General features: G+C 36.0%; 1 protein-coding gene across 3 annotated transcripts in view; it reads right to left on the bottom strand.

The window, feature by feature from the left end:
• ARAP2 (ArfGAP with RhoGAP domain, ankyrin repeat and PH domain 2) overlaps positions 1-26,826 on the bottom strand; it is a 118,190-nt gene that overhangs the window by 71,100 nt on the left and 20,264 nt on the right. For all 3 annotated transcript variants that reach the window (XR_014590161.1, XM_083861816.1, XM_083861815.1), the window contains exons 6-9: positions 26,262-26,618; positions 23,133-23,202; positions 17,218-17,338; positions 14,380-14,561 (exon numbers count right to left, since the gene is read on the bottom strand). Coding sequence is in view for 2 of the 3 variants with exons in the window: in XM_083861816.1 (XP_083717942.1) it covers positions 14,380-14,561; positions 17,218-17,338; positions 23,133-23,202; positions 26,262-26,618 (730 nt within the window). In the remaining variant the exon portion in view is untranslated. The remainder of the gene's footprint in view (positions 1-14,379; positions 14,562-17,217; positions 17,339-23,132; positions 23,203-26,261; positions 26,619-26,826) is intronic.

Consider the following 26,826-nt stretch of genomic DNA (forward strand, 5'->3'; position numbering starts at 1 on the left):
AAAAATGTTCCACTTTAACAACTGACATTATGATCTTAAATTTAAAGGTACAAAAATAAGCTAAGGAGAGTACAGACTCTCACAAAAGCTTTTGGCCAGAAGTATAAGCTCTCATCTATTTAATAAACCTTTGCAGGAAAGAAACATCAAATCCCATAAAATTTCAATTTATTTTTTTTTATTTGAAATTCAGAAATTTTTGGACTACCTGAACCAAAAAGATAACGTTTTTTTCTTGTGAAATACATAAATAAATATTTAGTAGATCTAAATGTTGAGTGTGCACACATATTTGTTAACTCTGAAGAATGTGGCAGACTTCATGGAGGTTCAGACCTTTTCTAGAAGCCAATGTAAGGTATAAACTTCCCGCTAATGCCTAGAAACAGAAACCTAGGGAGACCAATTTATGATTTGTGAATTGTTCCCACTTCTGTAACACTTATTCTAAAACAGCAAAGGGACAGCAGCACCAACAGTTTTGCCATACATTCTTCTGTGCCTGGACCTAGAGAGGGCTGATGCCATGACAACAGCAATGCTGCACCACAGCTTTATATACCCAAGCCTTCCCTAACTCACCCAGTCATTCCAGCATTATCTCTCCTGGGAAGACAACCTCCTTACATTTAGTTCAGCCACAAATACAGTGGGGTGGGTTTGGGGTTTTGTTTGTTTGTTTTGAGGGATTGATCTCTTTGCTTTTGTTTATAAAGAATTTTTTTTCTTCTGCTGGCTTTAGATTCACTCATACTAATTTGTCTCTATGTGAAAAAGATGAAAATAACAGATAAATTTAGAGCAACCGTTTTGAGTTTTTGTAAAGCAAAATCACTTATGGACACACATACAGCTACTGCTTAGCAGTTATTCACTTTCATACTTGCCTAGCCTTATGCCATGAAGGTAGTGATTTCGCATAAAAAAACAGTTAGTATAAAAGTAAATATATAAAAGAGAGTTTCAAAAATCAATACAATTTACAAACAAGTAATCTACTTCTCAGTACTTAAATACTGAAGTGGTTACAGTATTAAATACTTAGATTACTGAATTCCTAGTACATCCAGAGTAAACAAGTTTTATTATGAGTCCATGTAAAAGCCATTCCCATTTGATTTTAGTGATTAATTTTTTAAAATTTTGATTTTATAATGGTAAAAGCTAAGATGGGCAGCTATCACAGCTAAAGAAGGATCCAGCTCTAAAATATCTCATGTTTCAGGACTGTGTACAGAATTAATATACCCTTCGAAACAAACAAAATGCCTTCATCTTAATGAATATAATCTAATAGTTTAAGGAATATCACCTCTGATCACAAAGTATTACATAAGGTGCTTCTAGCTCAAAATAAAGTAAATTCGAGCTTTCAATGAAATTACTTTCTGCTAACGAGGATCAAAGGCTAAAATCTAACAGAAAAGGACAAAATATCTTTAAAAATGGAGCAGCCATTCTCTAAAAAATATACTTCAACAGATTACAAATTAGAAATAAACCAAAATCCTTTAAAAAAAGTCCTCTACATATATCTTTCAAATAACCTTTTACTCTGTGTTACTATCTAGACGGCTAGTTAATAGAAAGAACACCTAAAAATTAAATCTTTAACAAATTATCTCCATTTACACATTTATCTTCTGCTTGTTTCATTAAGCTTCCTGTTGTCACCCACTGAACAATACAGGAAGGTGTTTTAGGACCCACAACAAGCTACATACACATAGCTCCTTTGTAGCATACTGATTCCACCTGTCTACTACATTTTTTTTCACTTCTCCAATCTCCTACTCATGCCCAAATCCTTACAAGCAAGAAATAAATCTCACTCACCTGAATTTAATGAGAAACAGAAAAAGAAAATTTGTCAACAGCAATGTTAACTCCTGCCTCAGAGCACATTCATGGGTAGTAGGGGCAACAGGCCTAGATTACAACTTATTTCTTTCCTGAATGTTGTGCTGGAATAGCCTTCAAAATTACGCAGTAATAAAAAAAAAATAAATTCTGAAACATATATTGCTATGTTCAGGTTAGTCAAGACACCTTACAAATCAGTGATTAGTGAAGAGCAGCATCTGTAGTGGCAATTTGTTCACAGAAAGTGACCAAAGCAAACAGGGAAGCACTGATTTACAGGGTGAGCATACAGAAACATCCTGACCTAGACAGCAGCCAACTGAACCCATTTCCTGTCATGGGGAAGTACAGTGATAAAAACCCTGTTCTGGCTCATAATTGAAACCATGAAGATGCATCTCATCACACACAAGTTGCATCAAAATTGCAATGACTTGATCAAGATAACACATTTAAGAGAATCTCACAAACAGCAAAAATAGAACTAGAATTACAAAATCACTCAAATTTTTAGGATATTCAGAAACACAGCAGCAACATTTTGTACCATTTGTGGGTAGGGAGGGTTGTAACATGCTACAGTGATTTTTAAGATCAGGAAATCTACCAAAAAACCCTTTTGTATTAGTAGGAATGGGCAGCTGCAATCTGGAACACATTGAAGTTACAAGAAGGTATATTTTCTCAGCATGAACATATCACTTAAGAAACTAGGATGAAAAAGGATTCAGGAATGAAACAAAATACTGCACTAAAATGAAAAACTGGCCATTGACATGAATGACAAAGTTCCAACTGACATCGAAAGAGATAGAAATTCACTCCAGATATCTGTGTATAGACCCCACAAGAAACAGCTTTCCTCATAGGCCCCATAAATACTGGAAATGCAATGCATCTTTAGCTTTTCTATTTAGAAAGACAAGCAGCTACAACAAAATCTGCACATGCCTCTTTAGGTCCATTTTAAAACAGATCTACATGCAGTATAGGAGAATGAAATTTAGGTGTGAAGATAAAAGGCCTGCACAATTAGAAGACCTGAACAGCACCACAGAATCACACAGAACTGTGATAACATCCTCTGGTTTTGTATCTACAGTGCACTCTATTAACCTTTACTTTTTTTTTTCCCTGTAAAATTCCCCTACATCTCTACTTGCATATATTAAGAAATATGTTTCTGATATTCCATACCACACCAGTGAGAGATAAAGAAACAGCCTGAAATAGTTTGTGCAGATGTAACCTTTTCATTCCTACATGTAATGCTGTCATGTCTACGTTAGCATTTATTGCTGAACACCAGTAAAGACAGACAAGTTCCACACAGCTAATTGTATGTATTTACCATAAGCAAGTACCTAAGCATCATCCAACTGCACATTGTTGTTAAATAAACCAAACAAGTTGTAGATCATCCGTTTTTTAGCTGCACCACACACAAAAAACCAGCTGATGTACTTATTCAGGCTGAAATAAACTCTTTCTAGCTAAGTTGCATAAAGAAGTTCCTTCCTTCTGCTGTGCGGTTGGTTTGTTTTTTACAAAATAAGATGACAGAATCCCTCTTGCTTCTCTTCGTGAAAAAAAAGAAGTGCAAGGTGAAACAAACCAACCTGGAAGTCAGAATCCATTTCCCACATGTGCATTGATGATGACCAGTCACAGCACTGTCTCCTTCTCTTCTCTTATAGCTACTCAGGACTAATGAATTTTGCCTTGATCAGTTTCTCAACTTTTGTTATGACCCCGATCTCCTGTCTCATCAGTTTTCTTGCATCCCAGTAAACTGGCAGCTGCTCAGTTCCTTCAGGGGAAAGAAGGGAGAGCCAATTGTAATAATGGGCTGCAATTACTCCTGTGTTGCAGGAACTGAGCTGCTGTTGCTGACTGCTGTCATTTTATCTGCCTTTGAACTTCTTTATGACCCCATGGCAAGGAATAACAGCCCTTGGCTGGAAAACGCATCATACATACAACATCCTGCAGAGCCTCTCAAATAAGTGCCAGACAGGCTGACTGTGAACCAGGAAGCAGGACACAAAGCCATATTTATTATACCAATGCAGCCACTCTGCTTCAAACCTTTTTTAAACCTCACTCATGTATCTCTAACACAGGTCTGCATACCAGTCTGAAACCACAGACAAGGATAAATGTGGGCAAATGCAGAATAGTGGATAGAGACTCCTCTCTGCCTGTTTGCAAGAGCACAGAAACCTCTACAATTTGGAAACATTGGCTGCTACAAGACAAACTATTTTGCAATAACTGTAATAGTCACACCCACAGACAGCAGCAAGGTTTTTTTTGTACTATTTTTTTAATAGTCTAACTCACCTTAAGCAAGAAATGGACATAGAATATACTTAATGTAATAATTAAATATTACATACAAGAATCTCCAAAAGGATAAGTAAAGTCAACAATGAAAGTGTCATGATGCACAATATAAGCAAGATTATTTCTACATTTATTTCCTGAATCATAGTTTTCCACATATTTTCCTGAATATATTTTTCTTTCAACCATTGTCCAAGGCCTGTTCAAATGGTTCTCTGGATGCCCACAGCAGTGTTTCAACAACGTTCCATCCTAATTGAAGGCAACAAAACTTGATTTTTTTTTTTTTTTTTTTTTTTTTTTTTTTTTTGCTCTTCAGTGTATGTAAGATTTTTCACGTTTCCTTAAAAGCATTAGATATCAACCAATTAATCAATCAATCAATCAATCATTCTGATGGATCTCTGAGGGGTCCTAACCCACATGCTGAGATGGAAGTAACTTTTGAGTGAAGCTTTCTGGAAATATCTCTAAGATACTGCTTTTTAATGAATGAGATTTAAACTATCCTTAAAAAGATGTTACTCTGTATGCAAAATATTTAAGAGGGAGAATTTAATTTAATAACCATGATGTTGAAGCATTTCATGTAGTAAGAATTCAGTTTGAGTTGATTAAGTTCAAATTTGTTGGCCTAGCAATTTATTAAGTAGGGACAGAAATTATTGCTGAGAAAGCACACTGCGATATTCCCTACATTCATACTAAGCTATAAATCATAAATTCTCTTCCTTTTGCTATAAGGATGGTTCATTTATTTAGAATAATATTTGTAGATATAACATAGTGGAGTAGAAAAATGTTTGTTACCTGAACAATACCATACCACTCCAAACAACATTAAGAAACCAGCACAGATGAAGAAAAATAAAATATTTATAACCCAAAAATATTAAAATTTCACTTGAGCTACAATGATATTAAAGATCTTAGTATTTTAAGGATTATTTCTATAATTCTTATTTTAAACCATTCACTTTGCATAACTAATGAAAACTCCAATGGCCTAATTATTTTAGTAGTCCAAAAACAACTCCCGCCATTTCCATTTCCAGCCCATGCTGTGGAGAAAAGAACAGTTTTGGAGCAACTGTCTATTGTTGAATTAAGCACTTACACAAAAAGAGGTGAAAGCTGAAAAAGCGTGAAGAAGAAAAAAGGGAGGGGGTACTACAAATTCTGGGTGTTTTCAAAAAGTTGTAATGGTCCTTACTCTGATGAACTCCAACAAAGATTGAAGTAAGACCACCCAGTCTCAAAAATCACCACTGAGTACAGAAATCCATGAATGCCAACACTGTTTTCTTTATGAACACTGTGCATTTCCTGCATGATCAGCTATTGCAATCTAAATGCATTATGATCAATCACTTGTTTTTAAGTGCTTGGGTTTCTAAACATTACAGTGTCAGCTACAAGGCACATTAATGAATTGCAGACATATTCTTTTTGGTCTCCTGCTGGTGCAAACTAATCCGTTTTATTTAGTTTTGCAACCAAAGAGAGAATTTTAATCATCATAAAATGACTGCCAGTGCTCATTTGATATTTGTTATAGATTAGGCAAATCCCAGTCTTCAGCAATATTGCTCTTCCCCTTCAGATTAGACAAAAGAATAGCCCCACCTGTAACCGTGCACAGAAGGATATCCATACAACTTAGTTCTTTATCATATAGGTAATGTACCTACCAAAAGAGAAAAATATCCTTTTGTGACATTACTTGTCTGAACTTTGCCAGAGGAAGTATAGACTGAATTCAGAAACCACCAACTACTTAATTGAGTTGTAATGGATTTCAAACCTGGCAAATTGTTAACAGAAGTTATATATACCAAACAAAAATTTGCAATAGCATATTACAGTAGTTTTAACTAGTTATGACATGGAATTCACATACTCTGTCATGGAAGTCTGGTGACAACGCATGAGAAGACTGAGATTTGAGACAGCCAGCTTGCCTTCGTCAAGGGGAAGTCTTGCCTAAGTAACCTAGTGGTCTTCCATGATGGAATGACTACATTGGTGGTCAAGGGACGAGCCACAGATGTCATTTTTCTGAGTTTCTGTAAAGCCTTTGACACAGTCCCCCACAGCATTTCTTCTCTAAATTGCAGAGACCCTAATTTAATGACTGTTCAGTGGATAAGGAATTGCTTGGGAAGTCACATTGAGAGAGTAGTGGTCAATGATTCAGACACCCACCAGACATCAATGACAAATGGCACCCTTCAGGGGTCTGTAATGGGACCATTGTTACTTATTATCTTCATTTAATGACATAGGTGAAGGGATCAAATACACCCCCAGCAAACTTGAGGATGACATCAAGTTGAGTGGTGCAGTTGAAACTCCCAAGAGACAGGATGGCATCCACAGGGGCTTGGACCAACTTGAGAAGTGGACACATGGAAATCTTATGAGGTTTAATAATATGAAGTGCAGGGTGCTACATCTGGATAAGAACAACCCCCAGTATCAGCACAGTCTGGGGGATGAGCAGATCCAGAGTAGCCCTGTTGAGAAGGACTCAGGAGTGCTGATGGATGAGAGGCTGGACATGACCCAGCCATGGGCACTCACAGCCCAGAAAGCCAAACGTGTCCTGCATCCAGAGCACCGTGGGCAGCAGGGCCAAGGAGGGGATTCTGCCCCTCTGCTCTGTTGAGACCCCACCTGCAGTGTCGCATCCAGCTCTGGGTCCCAGCACAGGAAGGACATGGACCTGTTGGAGTGAGTCCAGAAGAGGCCATCAAGTTGATTAGAGGGATGGAATACCTCTCCTATGAGGAAAGGCTGAGAGAGTTTGTTCAGCCTGAAGAAGAGAAGGCTCTGGGGTGACCCTAACTGCAGCCTTTCAGCACCCAAAGAGAGCCCCTAAGAAGGATAAGGAGGGACTTTTTACAATAGCATGTAGTGACAGAACAACGGGAATGGATCCAAACTAAAAGAGAGTAGGTTTACATTAGATATTTCTACAGTATATCGAGCTATTGAAAGAAGAGATCCAAGTTTTCTTGAAAAATACTTTCTATTTCAGTTTCATTGTCACCTCAAACTTCGTTGCACACACAAAAAAAGAAGACCTCGTTATTTAAGTGTGTACTACATATATACATACATATATGCTGATTATAAAACATTTTGGATTAATTGAATGCAGAAATAATTTTTTCATGTGATTTAAAATAAAAAGATAAGTGCAAGCTCAGTCTACATTATAAAAGGAAATTGCCATAACAATGGTTCTGGTTCCTATAATTAGGGCTTTTGATCCAATAATTTTACCATGGGATTTAAAGCCAAGCAGCAGCTCTTAAAAACGAGCAACATAGATAGTGATGAACAATGGTCTAGGGAAATTACAGTACTCTTACAAGTAAATGGAAGAGTATGTTCCCCAACATTGCATTAATAGTGTTATAGCCTTACAGCAAGTAGACCTGAAACCTTCTTCAGCTGCTTAGGTGTGTGCTCTGCCACTATGTAAAATCTTCATGGTATTCAAACAAATTCCACTTTTCTTCACTGTTAATTTTTAAGTGATTAAGATAGCTGGCTATATATGTATTAGTCATCCATAAAGTTTGACAGAGCATTACTGAAAAACTGACAACTTTACTCCAAATGAGATTAATCAGGAAGCTTTTTATCATTGTAGAAGCATTAGGCTTTTTACCATGTTTCATGACTGCTTTAGACGTACTTACATCTCAACAAGATCTTAGCACTAAAACAAACAAACAGGAAAAAATCCTCAGATTCAAAGTTTAGCTGCATGTAGAAGAACTTAACACTAATTTTTACCTTTTTTTTTTTTTTAATAGAAGTTCTGTTTATGCTCTTCTCTGTGTTAATATTATCCACAACCAAGAACAACACCACAGAATTTTTTTTAATCTAAATGCAGATCTTTCCTGTAAAGGTAGTCATTGACACATTTTTCTTCTCTGATTGAACCACTTAAGCAGCATATTATTTTAAAACTATTTTTTAATTCTTTTTTGAAGTGGGGATGCAACTAGTTTAAAACTGAAGAAGCAATTGTCATAAACAACAAAACTTTTCCCCACTCAACATGATTTCTTGTAATCATAAATTGTGTATTATAACAAGCAAAACCAAAAGATTTAAAGCTTTCTAACACAATTCAAGTTATTTCCTGTTCAGTTGTTTCTTATGTCATGCACCGCAATTGATCATTACTATGTTTTTGAGTGTGGAAAATTGGAATTAATTTCTTGCAAAGAACTGCTAGAAATTTAGGGATATGACCTTAATCTATCATCTCAACTACAGCTTGATGCAAACAACTATTTTAAAAGAGGCTGGATCATTTGATTCCACTTCAATGTATCAGTATATTTTGCCTTAAAACTGTTATTCATATTAGTCTTTCCCCCTCCAATCTATTTGGTATATTTTTGGGTTGTTCTGTTTCTGCTTTTTAACATTTGCTACAGATTTGTATTGTTATGAAGGAAAAGCAAAGCTGGAATGAATCAAACAACAAAGCGCAAATGTTCTTTTGGTTTTTTGTTACCGCCACCTGTTTAAGGCATTCCAGGACAAGCTCAGTTGTATGTTTGTAACCATGTTTGATCACAGTCTGCACTAGCAGTCAAGTACAGCACAGTTTCTTTAGAGTTTCCCAGTCACTATAAACCACAGTTTTTCATCAGAAAATCTCTAAAAGCACACCTGTTCTTGGGGCAAGGGAGATGAGGATGTTGGATGAGAATGGGGAACAGGAGAAACAAAATTACAAGGATTGTGCTGCTTCTTGTTTACTCATTCTCAATAATTCCTCCTTCCACTGCCACACCCCATACATACCAGGCACTTCTCTCTCCTCTCACCCTCTATCAGCCATCTGAACAGTCTTCTTTTTCCTCCTCCTGCTTCCTTTTGTTGCCTTTACTCCCCTGTCTTTTTACCTAGCTTCCTTTTCAGAACTCAGTTGCTTTTCTCAGGGTTCCTCATTAGACCTCAAAACTTCTATTTTTCTTTCTGCTCAACTTGCATTCAACTCCTCTCCCCAATTTTCTTTTGTATTGCTGTTTCCACCATCTTGTACTCATTATATTCACAAATATAATCATGATGACACACCAAAGACTCTACATACATTAAAAAGAATTTCTCACTGTGCTTTAGCACGACAACCAATCATTACTACTCACCTTCAGGATTTCATTTAACTGCTCTTCTTTAGTAGCCTTCCATTGTTAAACACTTTTGACTATTAGATAATAGATAGATAATTTCCTTTTTAAAAGGATTTCTCTCTCATTCATCATGTTCTTCATTATTAATCAGGATTCCATTTTCTCCAGGTAAAACCAGAACATTTCCTAATGAACAATCCCCTTTACAGAGTATCACTATAAATTCCCATTGCTGTATGCCAAAAGACTTCCAAGTCTGCTCCCAAATCCCAACCATAATGTCCTTAGCAATGTATTTCATAGTACCATAGAATGGTTTGGGTTAGAGGGGACCTTTAAAGATCACCTAATCCAATCCCCCTGAAACACATATCCAACAAGGGCATCTTTCACTAGATCAGATTGTTAAAAAATGCTCCCCTTTAAGTCTTCTTAACAGAGATAAGAACATATCTCTGCCCTTATGCAGACAGAGATTCATGCACAGATCCCTTCTGCTTCCACTGACATTCACAGCACTTCCTCTCTTTCAAGATGCCAATCTCAAGCATCAGCTTTGGCTTGTCCCTTCAGCTATCCTTGTATCAATTCTCTACATTATCCCACCCTTTTCAATTTTCTGCCTATTTAATATCCTTCCTTTCTAGTAATACATCCTTTGGTTTTGTCCAGTTTTGCCTTAAATGCACCATTAGCATCACAGAAGAAATTAAAATTACTAGGCTTCCTCACTGGTTCACTCAACATGAATAAACATTTCCATCTGCCACAGAGCAAATTATTTCAATCTTTGACAAAACAAAACATCCTCTGAAATCAATAGGATCATTGAGCCAAAATGAAAGAAGAGATTTTTAATAAGTAATGTATATTATTGCTTATATTTAACAAAAAGAATACTCATCACCATTCTAGCTTTAACTTAGAGTCAGGAATGAAGAAAAAATGTCACGATTTATTACGGCACACAGCCATACCAGTCTCCCATCTTTATATTTGGCAAAGCTTCCTCAAATATCCCAGGTAAATACATCTAACCACCCAAAGGAGTAAAAAAAGATCCTGATTTCTCTTTTCAAAGCCAAATTCTAGCACAAACACTACAACACCTAGGCCTTCCCTGACATTAGATACCAGTAAATCTTAAATATAGCCTAACAAAAGCCAATATATTTAAGCAGACCAGACAAGTGTTTGTCAGAGTCCTTCTGATGGTAACCAAGGGAAGGTTGTCACTGGCACTGCCACCGAGATTGACATTTCAAGCCAATGTTTGAACTGCTATGAATGATCAGATTACGTGGTTTTATTTAAGCGCAAATGACTTTGAAACAGAAACGGGAATTTCAGCAAGCTGCAGGTTGAACAAATTGATTCCATACAATTTACTTTTCACTTTTGCTCAAGAGAGGAAGTTTAAGAAATTTACACTACATGAGTCAAAGAAATTGATGGTTTAGTACTAGCAGTATATCACTGCCACAAGTTCAAGCTAAACCAATCACTTTTTAACTGGAAAGAGGCCTGAGACAGGATGTTCTGATCTCAATCTGAACTTCACAAAGTTCACAGTGGTTATGTTACAATTTGGCATTTGGCTTAGGATCTTCTCCACTTTTAACACTGAAGAATTTTTTTTTAAAGTAACAGCAGACTCTCCTCTATCAAGTTTATTAGAAATCAATGAATAAGCTCAATCCAATCTCATTTCAACATTGTAAGAAGTCTAAATAGGTGTCTTTTAGCACTGCAGTTATAATAAACCCCTCTAAGGCTCTCCAGGAGTCTAGTATGGATGTGAATTCCAATATGAACAGGATTTGAGGACATCCCTGGACAGATTTGCTTGATAATTACTGGCTCGACTGCAAACTGGAGACAAGGAAGGATTTTTAGATCAACATCGCCCTCTAATGGATTCGTGCTGTATTGTGATGGTTTTCTTCAGTACTGCAGTAAAAATCATTGTTTTCCACTTGAAACTAATACCAAAAAGGTAGACAAAGAATTGCAGACTTTGAAAGCCTAAAGACAGAAGCTATTTCTTCTTGCAGAATTTCTTCCAGAAATTGCACGAAGAAAGGATATTGTTCAAATACAGAGTCTGAAAAGAAACATCTTAGGACCATTTTAATTTTCTAGGGGTTAGGTAAGTAAGCTTTGTGAAGTTGTTTTGCACCATTGTTTGCAATATTCATACACAAAAGAGGAGTTAACAGGTTGGCAGCACATCTAACCATTCTGTCTCAGGTTTGAATTTGGTTTGCCTTCTGCTGCACTGCAGTCAGTAATCTTTGCAGAGCATCCATGTAGTAGGAGAGAATAAATATCTAGTAAAAGGGCTGTATAAGGATGTGCTTTCATGATCAGCTAAAGCAATTCTGAAATGCATGATGTTGAAAGGGCAGAGCAGATACAACCTGCCACACAGCAGCACAAGCAATAGAACTAACACACACGTGCACACACAAAAGAAATGAAATTAAAATATCTGTAAAAACAGAAAGTGATGGGGAAGGGGAGAAGTCTTAGAGTATTTGAATCATACAACCTGCACTCTGAAAATGCAGCAAAGAGCAATCAAGAACTCTTCCAGATTAAATGGCTCTGTTTTGTATCAACATACAGTCAGAAGAAACTGACTCGACACATTGGGCAGAGCTGAGAGTGCCCCACATCAACAGAAGTTCAAAGCACTACTTGAGGCAAGAAAGATGCTCCCAATAGTTATATTCAAGTAGAGTAAGAATGAAAGAAAAAAGCAAAAAAATTGATGCCTGGTACTGCAACTCTCAAGAGGGACATAACTAATTTCAAACAACATATCACTCTGGAGGACAAATTCCTCCACAAGTCTGGGTGTCTTTACCCCTCAATCAAAAATCCCAGAACATCTACAAGGACCACTCAAAAATATTCAGGGGTATAAGATTCAAAAAGCATAAGTTCTGAAAGGAAAAGTGGCTCATTAACAATGAACATCCACAAAAAGAAGATTTTCATGGATGAGAATGTTTTCCATGGATCCTCACTGATAAAATCCCTGGAAATTCCATGACAGAAGAGCAATGTTGAGTACACTCATAGTGCAAGTCTCACAAGCCACTACTATAAAACTGATCAACCTCACTCTTTCTAAATGCAAGAGCACCTCAGTGAAATGCAGGGTCTCCCAAAGGAGGCGTGGTGTTTGCATCTTGGTTTTGTTCCTCCTTCAAGATAAGCTGTGAACTTATATAAACGTATTAACTGACAGGTCACCCATTCATTACAATAATCAGGCCTGAAGATTTCAGTATATATAAAGAGTACTGTGCTCAGCTATGAAGACAAATTTCTCTCCTTGATGCTCATTCAGCAAAACATATGCTGCAGGCTTAAATTCAAACGACGCATAGCAAATACACTTTTGGTATCATATTTCATATCTAAACAATTTATGGAGTTCTGTTATAGTTAGAGAACAGCATAAATCCATAAACTGTAACGTGTTTGTGGTGGCTTGATCCTGGATGAATGTTAGATGCCCACCAAAGCTGCTCTTATCATTCCTTTCCTCCCTTAGCTGGACAGGTGAGAGAAAATATAACAGAAGTATTGAAGGAAGAGACAAGGACAGGGTGAGATTACTCACCAATTACTGTTACAGGCAAAGCAGACTCAGCTTGGGGAAATCAGTTGAATCTTTATATTACCAGTCCAGCCAGAGTAGGATAATGAGAAATAAACTGAAATCTTAAAATACCTTTCCCCCATCCCTCTTTTCTTCCTGATCTCAACTTTGCTCCTGATTTTCTCTATCTCATCGCCACTCAGCAACTTAGGGGGATGGGGAATGGGGAGCTGTGATGAACTCATTGCACTTTTTCTCCACTGGTCCTCCCTCCTCAGGTTTGCCATGCAAACCCAATTACAACATTCTTGATTTGTTGGCTGTTGACTAACCTCAAAGGATGTACCTAACAAGTAAAACTTCCTTGAAGTACAGCAAGTAGAAAGAAAAACTGTTCTTTCTCAGTCTCTAATTTCCTGCCATACCCTGGGAAAGAATGGTAAGTTTTAATGTCAAACATTATGTGGACCCTCAAGCACACCTAAATAAATTCACACAGAGGAGGATAACGGGGGAGGAAGTGAGATCAACTCCAAGAGAGACCATTCACTTTTGAGAAGAGGATTTGCCTGTCACAACTTTGAAAAAAACAGAAGAAGGCAAGCATGTAAAACCACCTCCCCCAATGCCATCCCAAGTTTCAGCTACTTCTGGGTAATCAATTGCCTCACAAAGAAATAGCACCTGCCATTTAATGTCCGGCAATAGATTTTATTCCACTAGTTCACACAATTATTCACTGAACCCAACTATCCTCATTTATTCCCTGCCTGCGGCACCCTAGGGAGTCCCACTATTTATTATCGTATAGTGATGCCCAAAACAAAACTAAAAGCCCTAGATTTTGGAAGTTGAAAAGATAGGCCTACTTCACATTTTTTAATACTGAATTTGTTTAAAATATTACAGTGCACAACAGAATCTGGACAGTCTCTATTCTTGGAAAGAAAAAAAACCCATCATTTCTGAACATTTCCCTGAAGTATCAGTTAAATACCACAATGTGTTCTTTACAGCACACTTGCCAGGGCAGTGTATTATAAAACACTGAAACCAGTGCACAAAATAAGCCTTCTGATTAAGTTGAGTGCTTATGGCCCACATTTTAAGAATGAATTAATCCCAGCCCTGACACTAACATGTTGTGACACTCAGAGCTTTTCACTTCACCTCACTATATATTCACTTTTTTCTATTGTACAACAGACATAATGATTCTTTGCCTGCTTTGTGAAGCCTTCTGAGAATTGCAGCAATAAAGTACTACATATAAAGAGATATGCATTTATATTGAAATGCACCTATTCACAAAGAACCATCAATTTCCAACTCACTAGTTAAACCATTTTTATAAGCTTTCATTCACAAAAAAGCACATGAAAAATTTACCTGCTCATTTTTGCAGATCCATACAGTGCTCCCCTGAAGTAGAATAAAGATTTTGGTTTTGTATCCTTTCAGCTCAAGATATCCGCTTTTCTCAGGGGTGACAGAAGTTCGAGACTGAGAGTTATTATCAGATTGCAATTTCAAGGCATTGAGCATCGTATTAACCCAGTCATTTCTTTCTTCTAAACAAGAAAAAACATTGGTCAAAGACAGTTAGTTAAGCATCAGCTTCATTCTTCTTAACCCATTGGCTTTCCTAACGTTGTTTCTACATTGGTTGATGGTCTAGCTATGCCAAATAAGAGAGAACGTCAACATTGAGGAGAAGATGTAAATAAAAATAATGAGAATCTTTGTCAGTGGAAGTGTTAGAAGGACAGTCATCCAGTTAAATCCCAACAATCAACACATCAATCCAAACAAACTGATGATGGAGATTCTTAAAACCACTACTACTAGTTCTGAGATAGTGTACTCCAGACAGCTTAAAGATTGAGGTGGCAGACAGTTGGCATGTTCACCTTCTGGAAGCCAGACCAAGGGGAAAGATTTGCAGCAGTTATGTAAGCAGAAACCAGGGAGTCTAAATATCATCTGTCACTGAGGAGGCAAACCAGCACCAGTGCTATTCCATGTTTGGCCATGCTTTTAAAAAAAAAACACTTGTTAGTTTACAATCTATTCCATTAAGGTGTAGTGGTTAAGCTTGATATTGTCAAGGGTACTGAGTAATTAAGAAAATGCATGTTTGAGCATCTTTGCATGCATTATTAATGTAACATCTTACAAATACATGAACACAAGGAGGTGAAGTAATAAAGTTTCACTCAGTCTCACTCACTATGTTCAGACATTTCACTGGACTAAGATCAATATACTTTAATGCTGAGTAGTCCAAATGAATTAGGTTTGCCTTATGTGACTGGAAGAGCATGAATATTTTAACTATTTGCTCTGAAAGAGCCAGATCACAAAGTATACTGGAGGGGAAGAGGGAGGGATTGGAAGTTCTATACATAGTATGTATAAAGCTGGCAAAATTAGCATGGAAGATTGCAGGGAGCACCACTGAAATAATAAAGTGCTTACTTTATAAATGGCATGTGTGCAACACGAAGGAACAAATACACAAATTTAGGTATCATAAAATACTTTGTAGAAAAGGAAGATAGCAGCCTGACAGATTAGCACAGGGAATGTGATACAAGCATTCCTGTAAAAAGATTTGCTTTACGATACATATATGCTGTCTTGAAATACTCCAGTAATCTTTTCAAAGCACATCAGAATAGCTGAGGGCATCAAATTACTGTAGAGGTGTTTTTTTTCTATGGTATTTCAATCTGGTGAAACAAAATCTCACTGCATCTGAGCAAATTATGTTCTAATTCACTGCTATCCCTTGTTTGGTTATTTATTTTGCCCCCAAAAGCCCCTAAACTTTCCAAGCCATTATATATAGTGCTTTTCCCTCTAGATATTTAAATCCATCCAAAAAGTAATGCATTTCTGGTATCTCAAAATACATATAAAAGTCTCCATTTAAAAATCTTTGAAAGCAGTTAAGTACCCTTTGAATAGTCCCAGAACAATTCCCAACCACAAATTGACCGAAGTAATAGCACCAAGTAATAGTTTTATTTTTTGCATATTACAGAAATCAAGTAGAGTTATTTACATACTTTACTTGGAATACATCATTCACCTCTGGATACAGTAATGGCCAAATTCCTTATACAATAAGCATTTCTAACCTCAAGTGAACAGCTTTTCAGACATGTTACTATGTCCAAAGATGTTTATATATTACGTGAAAATGGAATTTCATGTATAACAAGTGGTTGCTCTGAATATATTTTACAAGTCAGTATAAGTTTTTAACATTTTTATAGTATCTAAAGCAAAGGTCCACAAAACAAAATGCAGCCCTACAAAATGTATTGCACCAAGATGATTATATTCTAATTTATGAATATATATATATATTTGGAGGAGAAATGCAAAAATAATAAAGAAATAGATACTTTTAAACTCAGCCTAGAGCATAAAAATGACTGAAAATATTTGAGCCAAACCTGCTAAGGATTTGTTCACTGATGCTGCACTCCTGTTACAGCCTGCAGCAAATGTTTACAACCAACTATAACCCATAAAAATGGGATTTGATAATGGAAATGCTGAGAGACCCTTAGCTATAATGGCTCTGGCATGTACTGCTGTAAATACATATTGCACAACTCTTTTTTTTCTAGGTGTTCATTTTTATTTGATTTTCCATAAATAAATCACACATGCACTGATATTGATTCCACATATTATAGCTGTAGGTTGATAAAGCATTCAATTAGAAGGCGTACTAACTTCCTTGCTACAATTTACATTTGTAATCTCTATCAATACCTGGCTGAAAATACTATACAGGACAGAAAAACTCGGATTTCTTTTGATCACAGCATCACATCCCAGACATCATTCATTGTCTCTTTGTCATTTTTTTTATCAAGTGGTGACTCAGAGATGTCTGAGAGCACACAGGCTGTAAAAGCTGCTACTGAGACTTGAGAAAGGTTCAGACAAATTAATCTTTAGGAAGGATGGGGGAGGAGGCAGAAGAGTTGGGAAAATAGTCTTCTCATTTTGATATTTGAAAAAGTCATTGCCCAACAATTTCCATTGTTCTTACAAAGTCTAGTTATCTCCAGTTTCACTCTATGAGCTTAAACCAATTGGATTCCAGAAATATTTCTCATAATATAACAAGTTATATTTCACAAACAGAATTTATCAACAGTGATTACACAGCTCTTTGGCAATTTTTAGAAACACAGATCTACTTACCTTCTTTATCCACACGGAAAACAAAAGTCCTATGGGGTGTGACAACTTCAAACTTATTCTCCCCATGAACTCTTACTGTTGCTATTGCAGAGAGTAGAATTATTCCTTTAGAGAACACTTCCTGTAATAAAAGGTAGTCAAAATATTCAATTTTCATGGAATTTTAAATTTCTTTGATGTAATACTACTTGTCATGATATTTAGGAAACTCACCACACTTAATATAACTGAATAAGTGAATCCCTTCACTACTTGCCTATCACCAACTTCACTGTTCTGGATCTGTGCACATCTACTACCTTCTAAAATAGAATAAAATCCCATGATGAGATAGATTATGCACTTTCGAGATGCAACATCATAAATTATCTCATGGCATTAATATTGCAAAACATCACACTTTAATTTACAATTTTATGTCAAAGTAAATTACATTTACTATCTCACAGAAAAATAATTTAAAAATATATAATTATTATACTTGTATGATAGAATGAGACATGTTATACTTTCTCCAGGCAGAGAATTCCAAACAGTTTTGCTGTTCCCTCTGCACCTTGCCACTTCAGCAGGTAGTCAATAAGAAATGCAAATTCAATGAATTTATCCCTAAGTTTGAACACAAAGAAAAAATATCTCCCATCACACTGGAAAAATACACTGTTCTGTCAGTGCTAACAAGAATGCTCTAGCTTGGATCAGGTATGTGCTTTTCTGCTATATGTGTGTGCTGGTTTTGGTTTGGAAGTTAATTCCCTTCACAATAGCTGGTATGGGGCTATGTTTGATGATAGAAATAGGGCTGTTTCAGCCATTGCTGAGCAGTGCTGACCCAGAGTCAAAGCCTTTTCTACTCCCAGCCTCACCCCACCCCTGAGGAGGCTGGGGATGCACAAGAAGATGAGCAGTAATACAACCTGGACAGCTGGCCCCAGCAGACCTGAGAGATATCCATACCAAATGGAATCATGTTTAGTATGGAAAGCTGGAGGATGTTCATGGTGATGGAGCTTGTCTTCTCAAGTAACCACTAAGCAGAATAGAGTCCTGCTCTCCTGGGGATGGCCAAACACCTGCCTGCCCATGAGAAGTGGTGGATGAATTCCTTGGTTTGCCTGTGCACAGCTTTGGCATTACCTCCTAAAGTGTCTCTATCTCAACCCACAAGTTCTCATGTTTATCCTTCTGATTCTCTCTCCATCCTGACTAGGGGAAGAGTGAGTGGGTGCGGGGCATGGTTGCTGGCTGAGGTCGAACCACAACAGTTTGGGGTCAGCACAATTTTTCTCAATATTTTTAGATTTCCAACTAGGTAATAGGGTGACTGAATGGAACACAAATGCAAGATAGGAAAAAGAAACAGCTACAAGTACTTCCCTTCAAGCAGCTCACCTTTTTAATCTAATTGACCTAAGGGTTTGGGGTGGGGATTGACAGGAAGGAAAGCTGAAGCAAATGTGCACTTCAGAAATACACCTGCATCATTTTTGGACTCCAGAGTTAACGCTGCTCTTGTCTCCACTGTGCTTTCATCAATTCATTTTCTGACCAAGACAACTCAGATATACTGATAAAATTTATGATCCAGAAGCAGTAATACTCCAAGAGTCAGCTCCCCATAAAGAAATTGTGCTGTAATAACTTCCCTCCCAAAGTATAAATTATTATAAGAGACTTCATACAAACAATCGAGGAACATTGTGAGTGTGAAGCAGGAAGGATACACTGGATTATTTCTTTGTTTACTGAGTTTAATGTACTAATGTTGTTTCAATTTGAGATACTAATACATGTCAGTGAAGGTAGTTTAGTGGATAAATAAATAGAAATATTGAAATAGAGCAGAATCAAGCATTCTACTATATCTACACACAAGGAATAGTCAGAATGACCACAGATATAATTGCATAGCTATATATTGCATAGCATTATGGCTATATTTGTTAAAAGAGTGATTTTACTAATTTTAATGAGGTTGGATATGAAGTTTACTATTGATTTTCCCGTGGTAAAACAAATTTTTTACATATACTGGTTCTGCAAGTGTTCAGTTATAAATATGTTATGGTGTTTGCAGGCATCTACTGGTTGTATTTGGTACTACTGCAAGAGAATAACAGACTGCTGGAAGTTACAACTATTTTATTCCATTTGCCCAAAAAAAAGTCCATTTCCTTTTAAGCTGAGTAAAGTTTTGCTTAGCTATTTAAACAATCACTCATCATCCTTTTTAAAGCTTTGTTCTCCAAGGCACACATATTTTCAAATACAGTTTAAACCATAATAATTTATCAATCTATCTTTCTTGTGCAGCAGCTTTTCTTTCATGTGCAAAAATAATGCCTGTTAAAAAGCTCTTGTAGATCAAGATACAATGTCTCTCTTTGAAATACTCCAGACTAGAAATTAGGTGAATTATTTAAGAATATAGAAAACAAACCCAAACAAATGCAGCCAAAAACTTCACAGCTATTTATTCTGCTACTGAGTGGTGTAAACTAGTTTTAGAACTGCTAAAAATTCTCTGACAAAAAAATCTTCTAGTAGGGAAAGCAAAATGTTTGAGTGGGGTTTTTTTTATATTAGCTAGTTCGACAGAGACTTTTATTTTCAAATAAAGCCCCATGTCACTCCTTGACAGCTGTGATTTAGAGATGAGCTAACGGCTCCTGGAAAATACTGTATTGGGCTACTTTGGTTTTACTTCCACAACAGATTAAGTATGACCTATTTCAAGAATGACAGTGATTCACCTGTTTTGCAGTGAATTTTGCTCATTGTAACATGCACTTGTACTGTGCCACAACAGAATACTGAAGCTCTCCATTTGAAGAGTGAAATCTTTTTCCTAAGTTACTAATATATTTGTCAGGCATTCTAAGCTGCTTTAAATAAAAACTTTCAACATAACCAGCAGGTTTTGCCTTACTATAAAATGCATGGTAAAACACCAGAGTTCTGCAAAAGTAGGAAGAAATTTGAAACAAAACTTGTGCATATAGGGTAGCTGAAAAAAATTCTCCAATTCTGCCTTCCCTCTTCAGTCAACCACACTGTTGAGACAAAGCCACAAGGGATGTTGCTCTGATTACATCAGCTATCTCAGGACCAGGAACACAGAAGAAATGAGAGCAACACAGATTTAACCCAAAACCTTCCCTAGGTCAGATGCTGTTCACTAAAAGCTGAATCTTTTTTTCATGTATGCAGATACAAAGTAAAGAAGAGATCTCTATTAAGTAAAAGTGGATATACAACTAAAACAAGGTTAGAAAAATATTTATAAAATTGATGTTTAAACCATTTGAAGACACATTCATATGGGCATTTTCAGGAATAACATTTTCTGTGTCTTCCCTCTATAGTCTCCGGTTATTTCACTCTTCATTAGCCATGTAGTACACTTCCCCTTCTTGAGAACCTTACTCATCTCTAGTTCCTAATTTGAATGACAAATAGAGCTATTTAATATTGGTAGTGTTTCTGGGTAAAATAAATAGTTCCATTCCACTGAGTCTAACCTTCTCTGCTTGTAATAATAAGAAAAATATCAAGTATGGATTGGTTTCCTTCTGAGAACTACTTTTAATTGGTACATGAAACCAAAAGTATAATTTCTTTATAACATGCTTGTCTGTGTAGGAATGTCCTAAGACAAACACACATTAGAACAGAGAAAACTTGCCATTAAGTTCTAAAATTAAAATAGCAACTTCCCCATTTAAGTATAAAAATAACCAGCTATGTAGGTAGGAAGGGGGACTTGGAAGACCTTGCAAGGAGCTCAAGTTGCAGTCAGGTTTTGATGGGTCAGCAAATAGTTGTTTATAATGTCAAGATAACAACATACAAGCAACAGCAGGAAAATGCTGATATCCATCTCATATGAAATATAAACAGCGCAGGTGGGGAGACAGTGATCCAGCAGAGACCACTGCACCAAAAACTCATTTTCTCAAGTGACACCACTGCTCATTCAGCACAATCCCATTGGGCACTAAGAAATACTGGTACCCAACTATGTTTTCCTCCTGTCTGCAAGCCAATTTGAGTTTCACCAAGTCTTCAGTGCCCACAATTTGCTTCAGGCCTTGCAGTTTTCAGATATAACATTTCTTCACGTATGTGACTCACCAAGTTAACAAGTCAGACACCCAGATTTGGTCAAACTGTAAACACAGAGACCACGTAGCATCCACTTCAATACCCAGAGTGAGGCTTGGACTCAGTTTCCAGGAAAAGTGAGGCTAAGAGGCTTCAACACAAGTGTTTGCCAAGCTGCTGATAGCCTAATCTACCATGCAGGTCTTTTAAATAGAAGATGAAGAGTTGTTAGCTTCCTATGCATTGTGACACAAATAAACATCCATTTTAGCAGAAGGGAAGACTTCTGCAATCTCTTATGACAAACAGAGGCATAAGAAGTGCTATTCTAGCACAACCGACCTCCAAGTAATACTTTCAGTGTCTTTCAAAGAGAAGAAAAGAAATGAAAACAAATTCTCAGTGCAGACACAAGACTTTAAATTCTCTATTAACATTTCTTTCCCTAATTATGCTACAAATAGTGTTAAGCAAATCCCATTGCTGTATTTTTTCAAGCCTTTCTTAATGATTAACCCTGCTTTTCTGTTCCTTTGAAGCTGTGGGATCACTAATGCAATGCACTAATGCATTTCTCGTCACTGCAATCCAAACATTATTCTCTATTGTTCCCTTCCCCTACAAAATCATGTCTTCGACTGTAAGTGAAGCAAAGTAAGCAAGCAAAATCAGATTGTTTCAAGCAATTAGTAGGCACAAATATCAATGTAAATAATTTTTTGAGCTAGTTCTTAGTTCCTCAGCCCCTCAGAAAATGAACAGTCTCATTATACTTCAGTTCTTACATCCCCACCCCATCATAAGGCATGTGTAGGTCTCTTACCACAATCTGCATACTCTGTCTGAACTTTTATCTGAAACTGTATTTTCTTCCTAATGCATCTTCAACAGGAAATAGTTTCCAGCATTTAAAATAACACATCTGAATGTGGAAGGGAACCTTAACTTCCCTTAACATGCATATTGTACAGTCACCTATTACTTTTAAGTCTAGGAAGGCCTTCACTACTTCCAAGAGGAAAAACTAATTAGTAAACCACAGAGCAAAAGAATTTTGTGCTCTGAAGGGTAATTACATGGAATTACAAGAAAATTACAAGGAGTATATGCTTTGTTGAAAACCATGATCTACAAATGCATTTTTGTATCACATAAAAGAAGTGATCTACTTTAATCAAAGCAGCTCATGAGTCTGCAAATGTTTCAGCAAGATTCAATCCTCAGGTACAGGAACAAAAACAGCCATATACATTGAAGTACTGTGCTGTTTTTAAACTTCCCTTTCAAACCTAACCTAGTTCCATGACATGCAATTATGCATAGAAGACAAACAGGAAAAAGACATTTTTAATCAGAGTCAACAAGCAAATAGGTTGGGGTTGTTTTCTTTTAAATGGTCTTCCATGATACTTTTAATTTCTCTCTGACAATCTCCAGCATGCTAGGTTCCCATGACCAGACACTTTGCAAACACCATCAAAATAACATCTCTCAAAAGTGTTTAGCATGATTCTATTCTGCTCTGAGGACAGCAGCAGTGTTAGTCTCTCACAAAAGTAAAAAAAAAATCTGATGATATCTACATGGAAAGGCAATACAAGCCCTCCTAGGAAACAAAAGGATGAACAATACATGATGACAAAGACACCTTAAAATATCTAATTACATCTCACCCAAGTATTTTAAAAATGAAAATTAACTTAAGATGAATATTCAATATCCATTTGTAATTATTCAATAATTTCTTTATAGTACCTTGTGTATTACACAGATGCATTTTGTTCCAAACATGACCAAAACATGACCCTTACCTTTTCATTGTTGTAATAAGAAATGCTCTCTCCATCAAATTTAACCCAGCGCTTCTGAAACACACGTTTCCTGTGAATCAAAAATTAACACAATTAATACACAGCTAATACTGGTTTTAAGAATGTCTCAATCACAAATTATAGAAAGGTCAAATCTTGTTTAGCTTTCTGTTCAAATCAATATTTTGAACACAGAGCATAACTTTAAGTGCTACAAGCTCTATTAAGACACTTTCCAAAAACGAAAGTTAAGAACCTCAAATGACCATCTCGCTGTCATGCTTATGACAAGGACATCTCTGTTTACAGGCTATGGTACTTCCAGTCATTCAATGCCAACACATCTTCCCAAAAATCTGTTTTCTGGCCAATTAATCAATAGCAGCACACCATATCTCCCAACAAGTACAACATGAAATTTAATTTTCAATGTGTGTTATCAACTGGACATCATTAATGAGAAACTTTCAGTGTGCCATTACCTCACGCTCTATAAAGACCTTCTAAAAATATATTTTTACATCAACCTGAAGTAGTCCATTACACCCATTAAAAATGTTGACAGCTTGTTAGTTATCATCTATAAATGTTTCAGTTCTAAAATCTATTAAACAAGTTAATTAAGCAAGAACAAGAGCCCACTAATATTTTTTCCCAACATTATTTCCTTTCCTTTTAAATGAGTGCTCTGCTTTAGGACTAGTAGACTGTGATAGCTTATCAAAACTTTAATCAAATAGTAACTCTGGCTTAATTAACTTGCATTATATGACTTCAATAAATCATCATTATTCATAACCTGGCAAGGCCATTGTACCATCTATTTTGCATTAAAATGTCAATAAACTTCAAGATTATACAGGGATGAGTAAACCTAAGAACCACACACAATGTGAGAAAACTGAATGGCTGTACAATATATAGTGAATTACCTAAAAAAAGAGAGGCTGTACTTTAATTGCATGATTTGTAGCAATTTAAGAAAAAAGTATATATTCTTTTCCCCAAGAAGTCACAAACTGTCAGGTGTAAATTGGAGCTTTATAAAAAGAATGGTAGGTGTAGAACAAAATGAAATATTCTGTTGATGGGAAGTGAAATAAAATATGACAGTGCTTCAATAGTTTGAAAAAAAAAAATCTTCTTTTTAATTGGTTAGGGTTTTTTAATTCTTCAGATGTTTGGGAAATGGTATTGTAAGAAAAAGAAACAAAAACATATTCACTGAAACACTCCTGAGAAAAAGCCCTTGAAGTAGCTGCAGAGTGGCATTGGATCAAGGCTAATGACCATGGAACTGTTCTACTCAGTACTAATCACTATTAATTTTGTGGTTAACTCTTATCTTTTCCAAATAATATATTCTCACACTACGCTTTCTTGAAGTTTTCATAGCTTGTTCTCAACTCTATCCCTTCAAATAGAGCAAGACAAGCCAGATGGAACCAAGAACTATAGTTTTCATCACTCTGCTAGCTAACTGCCAAAATTGTTGTTTAAGAAAAATCCTGTAAGTAAAATAAAAGTTACAACTGCAGCTCTCCAAGAAGTCAGTATCCTAATAATTTGGAGGGGGTGGGGGCGGGTGGGGGGGAGCGGAAATACTCTTTATAATTATTCTTTGATTCTTTAGCAGAGGTGAACAATGGCAACCCATAAATATGGATGAAACTTACAAAACAATTTTAAAAGGAAAGAAAATAGTTTTAAATAGTTTTTAGCACATTGAAATTCTGCAATGGGAAAAGAGTTTAATTAAACGTAATATTCCATCTTGTTAATTGCCTTCAACAATGTATCACCATATCAACACAAAAACAAAATTAAAAAAGATAAAACGTCAAATCAGATTCCCTAGAAAAAAAAACAAGAAAAGAAATGGAAATTGCTATACAACAGAGCTGCTTCCAGTGAGTTCAAATCAGATTGTATTCTAAAACAATTTAATTACATAAATTTCTCACTATAAAAAAAAATTATGTACTGGATTATATTGCTGAATATTGTTACAGTATGGTATAATATTGCTGATGACTATTACGGTGACAAAAAATCAAAGGAAAGGCCATGCACTTTAATATCTTTCAGCACAGCACAATATACAATATAATAAGACAATATACAGTCCTAAGAACAAAGAATGCAGATCTACAAAGGCTTGAACAGAAGTGCAGTAGATGTATTATAGCACTAACAAGTACAAGAGCTTTAATTTCTGGATGATAGGACCCAGTGAGGAGCAGAAACAGATGTAAAAAGTTAAACTGTGCCACTTTCAATACAAAAAAGAATTCATAGAATTCATAAGAACCTAAGTCATAAGAAAAAATGGAAACTGAAAACTACAATTTAAAAGGAGTAAGTTAGAAGAATTTCATCAGAGTTTGCAAGTATTTATGATGGAAGATCTGCTAATGAAGAATTTTTTAGTGAGAAACAGTTTAGGGATAGCTCGAGTTTAAAATCAGTTAAAATAAAACAAAAAAATTATAACAGAAATCAAATATAAAATTTGTTGTTGTTGTCGTGTAACTTCCAATTGTGACAGAGAGAATTCATTTTCTATTGTGATCCCTTCTCTTCCTTATTTGGAATCTTAAGACTCGAGCTCAGATTTCTCCCATAAAATTTTAGGCAGAAAAATAAACTAACCAGGAGGAATTCACCCCAGATAAATTCTAAACTCAAAGCTCAAGTAAAACAGACAGAAAGCAACAAGGGCATCCATTCAAACTAATTATTTAATTATAATCTTTTGCCAATTCAGTAATATTTCAGAATCAGAGTTTATTTTCACTTACTTTGTGGCCCACAAAAAAATCAGCAAAAATGTAGCAACAGGACATACTGGTACAAATTCATTCTGTATTTTTCCACTATAGGTCATGAGTAGTGATCAATAATTTTAGGAAAAGTTTTTTTTTCCTGAGTGCATCTCCTAAAGAAACTTTACGATAGGCAACAACACTGAAAACTTATAGATTCACAAAAGCTTGGTGCTCTTGTGATGAAAACAACCCCCTTTCTCCTTCCACTACAAATATAAAGCAGTGACTAAATACAAACTTAATATCTCTCCTGCAAACATACATTGTCACAATTACACAATAACCACTGCAAATATCATACCCTTGAGGGGATAATTTATCCAGCCATCCAGCTTTAACCTTCTTTACTGATGGTCCATAAAAGCAAGCATATGGTGATATTGATTCATTTCCAGTCAAAGTTTGATCTCCAGCAAATTGTGAAAAATTCATTTTTTCACTAGCCAACCGATCAGAATCTCCACTTGGTATCTTACTGTAAGATGCTGAATGTATTTTGGTTTTATTTTTCTTTTTCTTTAAAGACAATGAATGTTGTTCCACAACAGAATATACAGATTCACTTTCAGATTCTTCTGGTGTTAATGATGGGTCTTCCTGAGCCAAGGATTCATTTTTTGCAAACTCTTTTGTCTTCTCTTTCTGATTATTAAAGTAACTGGAAAGAAAAAGTGAATTTTATTCTTAAAATGTATTACTACCATGCACTAATATATAAAATTAGTAATTGGAACAAATACTGGTAAGATACATTATAAATATGTTTATAACTTATGTACAATCACAGTGATAACCACAGACATGCTAAACACAATCTAGCTTATAAACATGACCATCCTGAATCCTACTTTCTCCATTCAACAGGA

Source organism: Zosterops lateralis (assembly GCF_965231275.1).
Source record: "Zosterops lateralis genome assembly, chromosome: 5".
In the NCBI taxonomy this organism is placed as follows: domain Eukaryota; kingdom Metazoa; phylum Chordata; class Aves; order Passeriformes; family Zosteropidae; genus Zosterops; species Zosterops lateralis.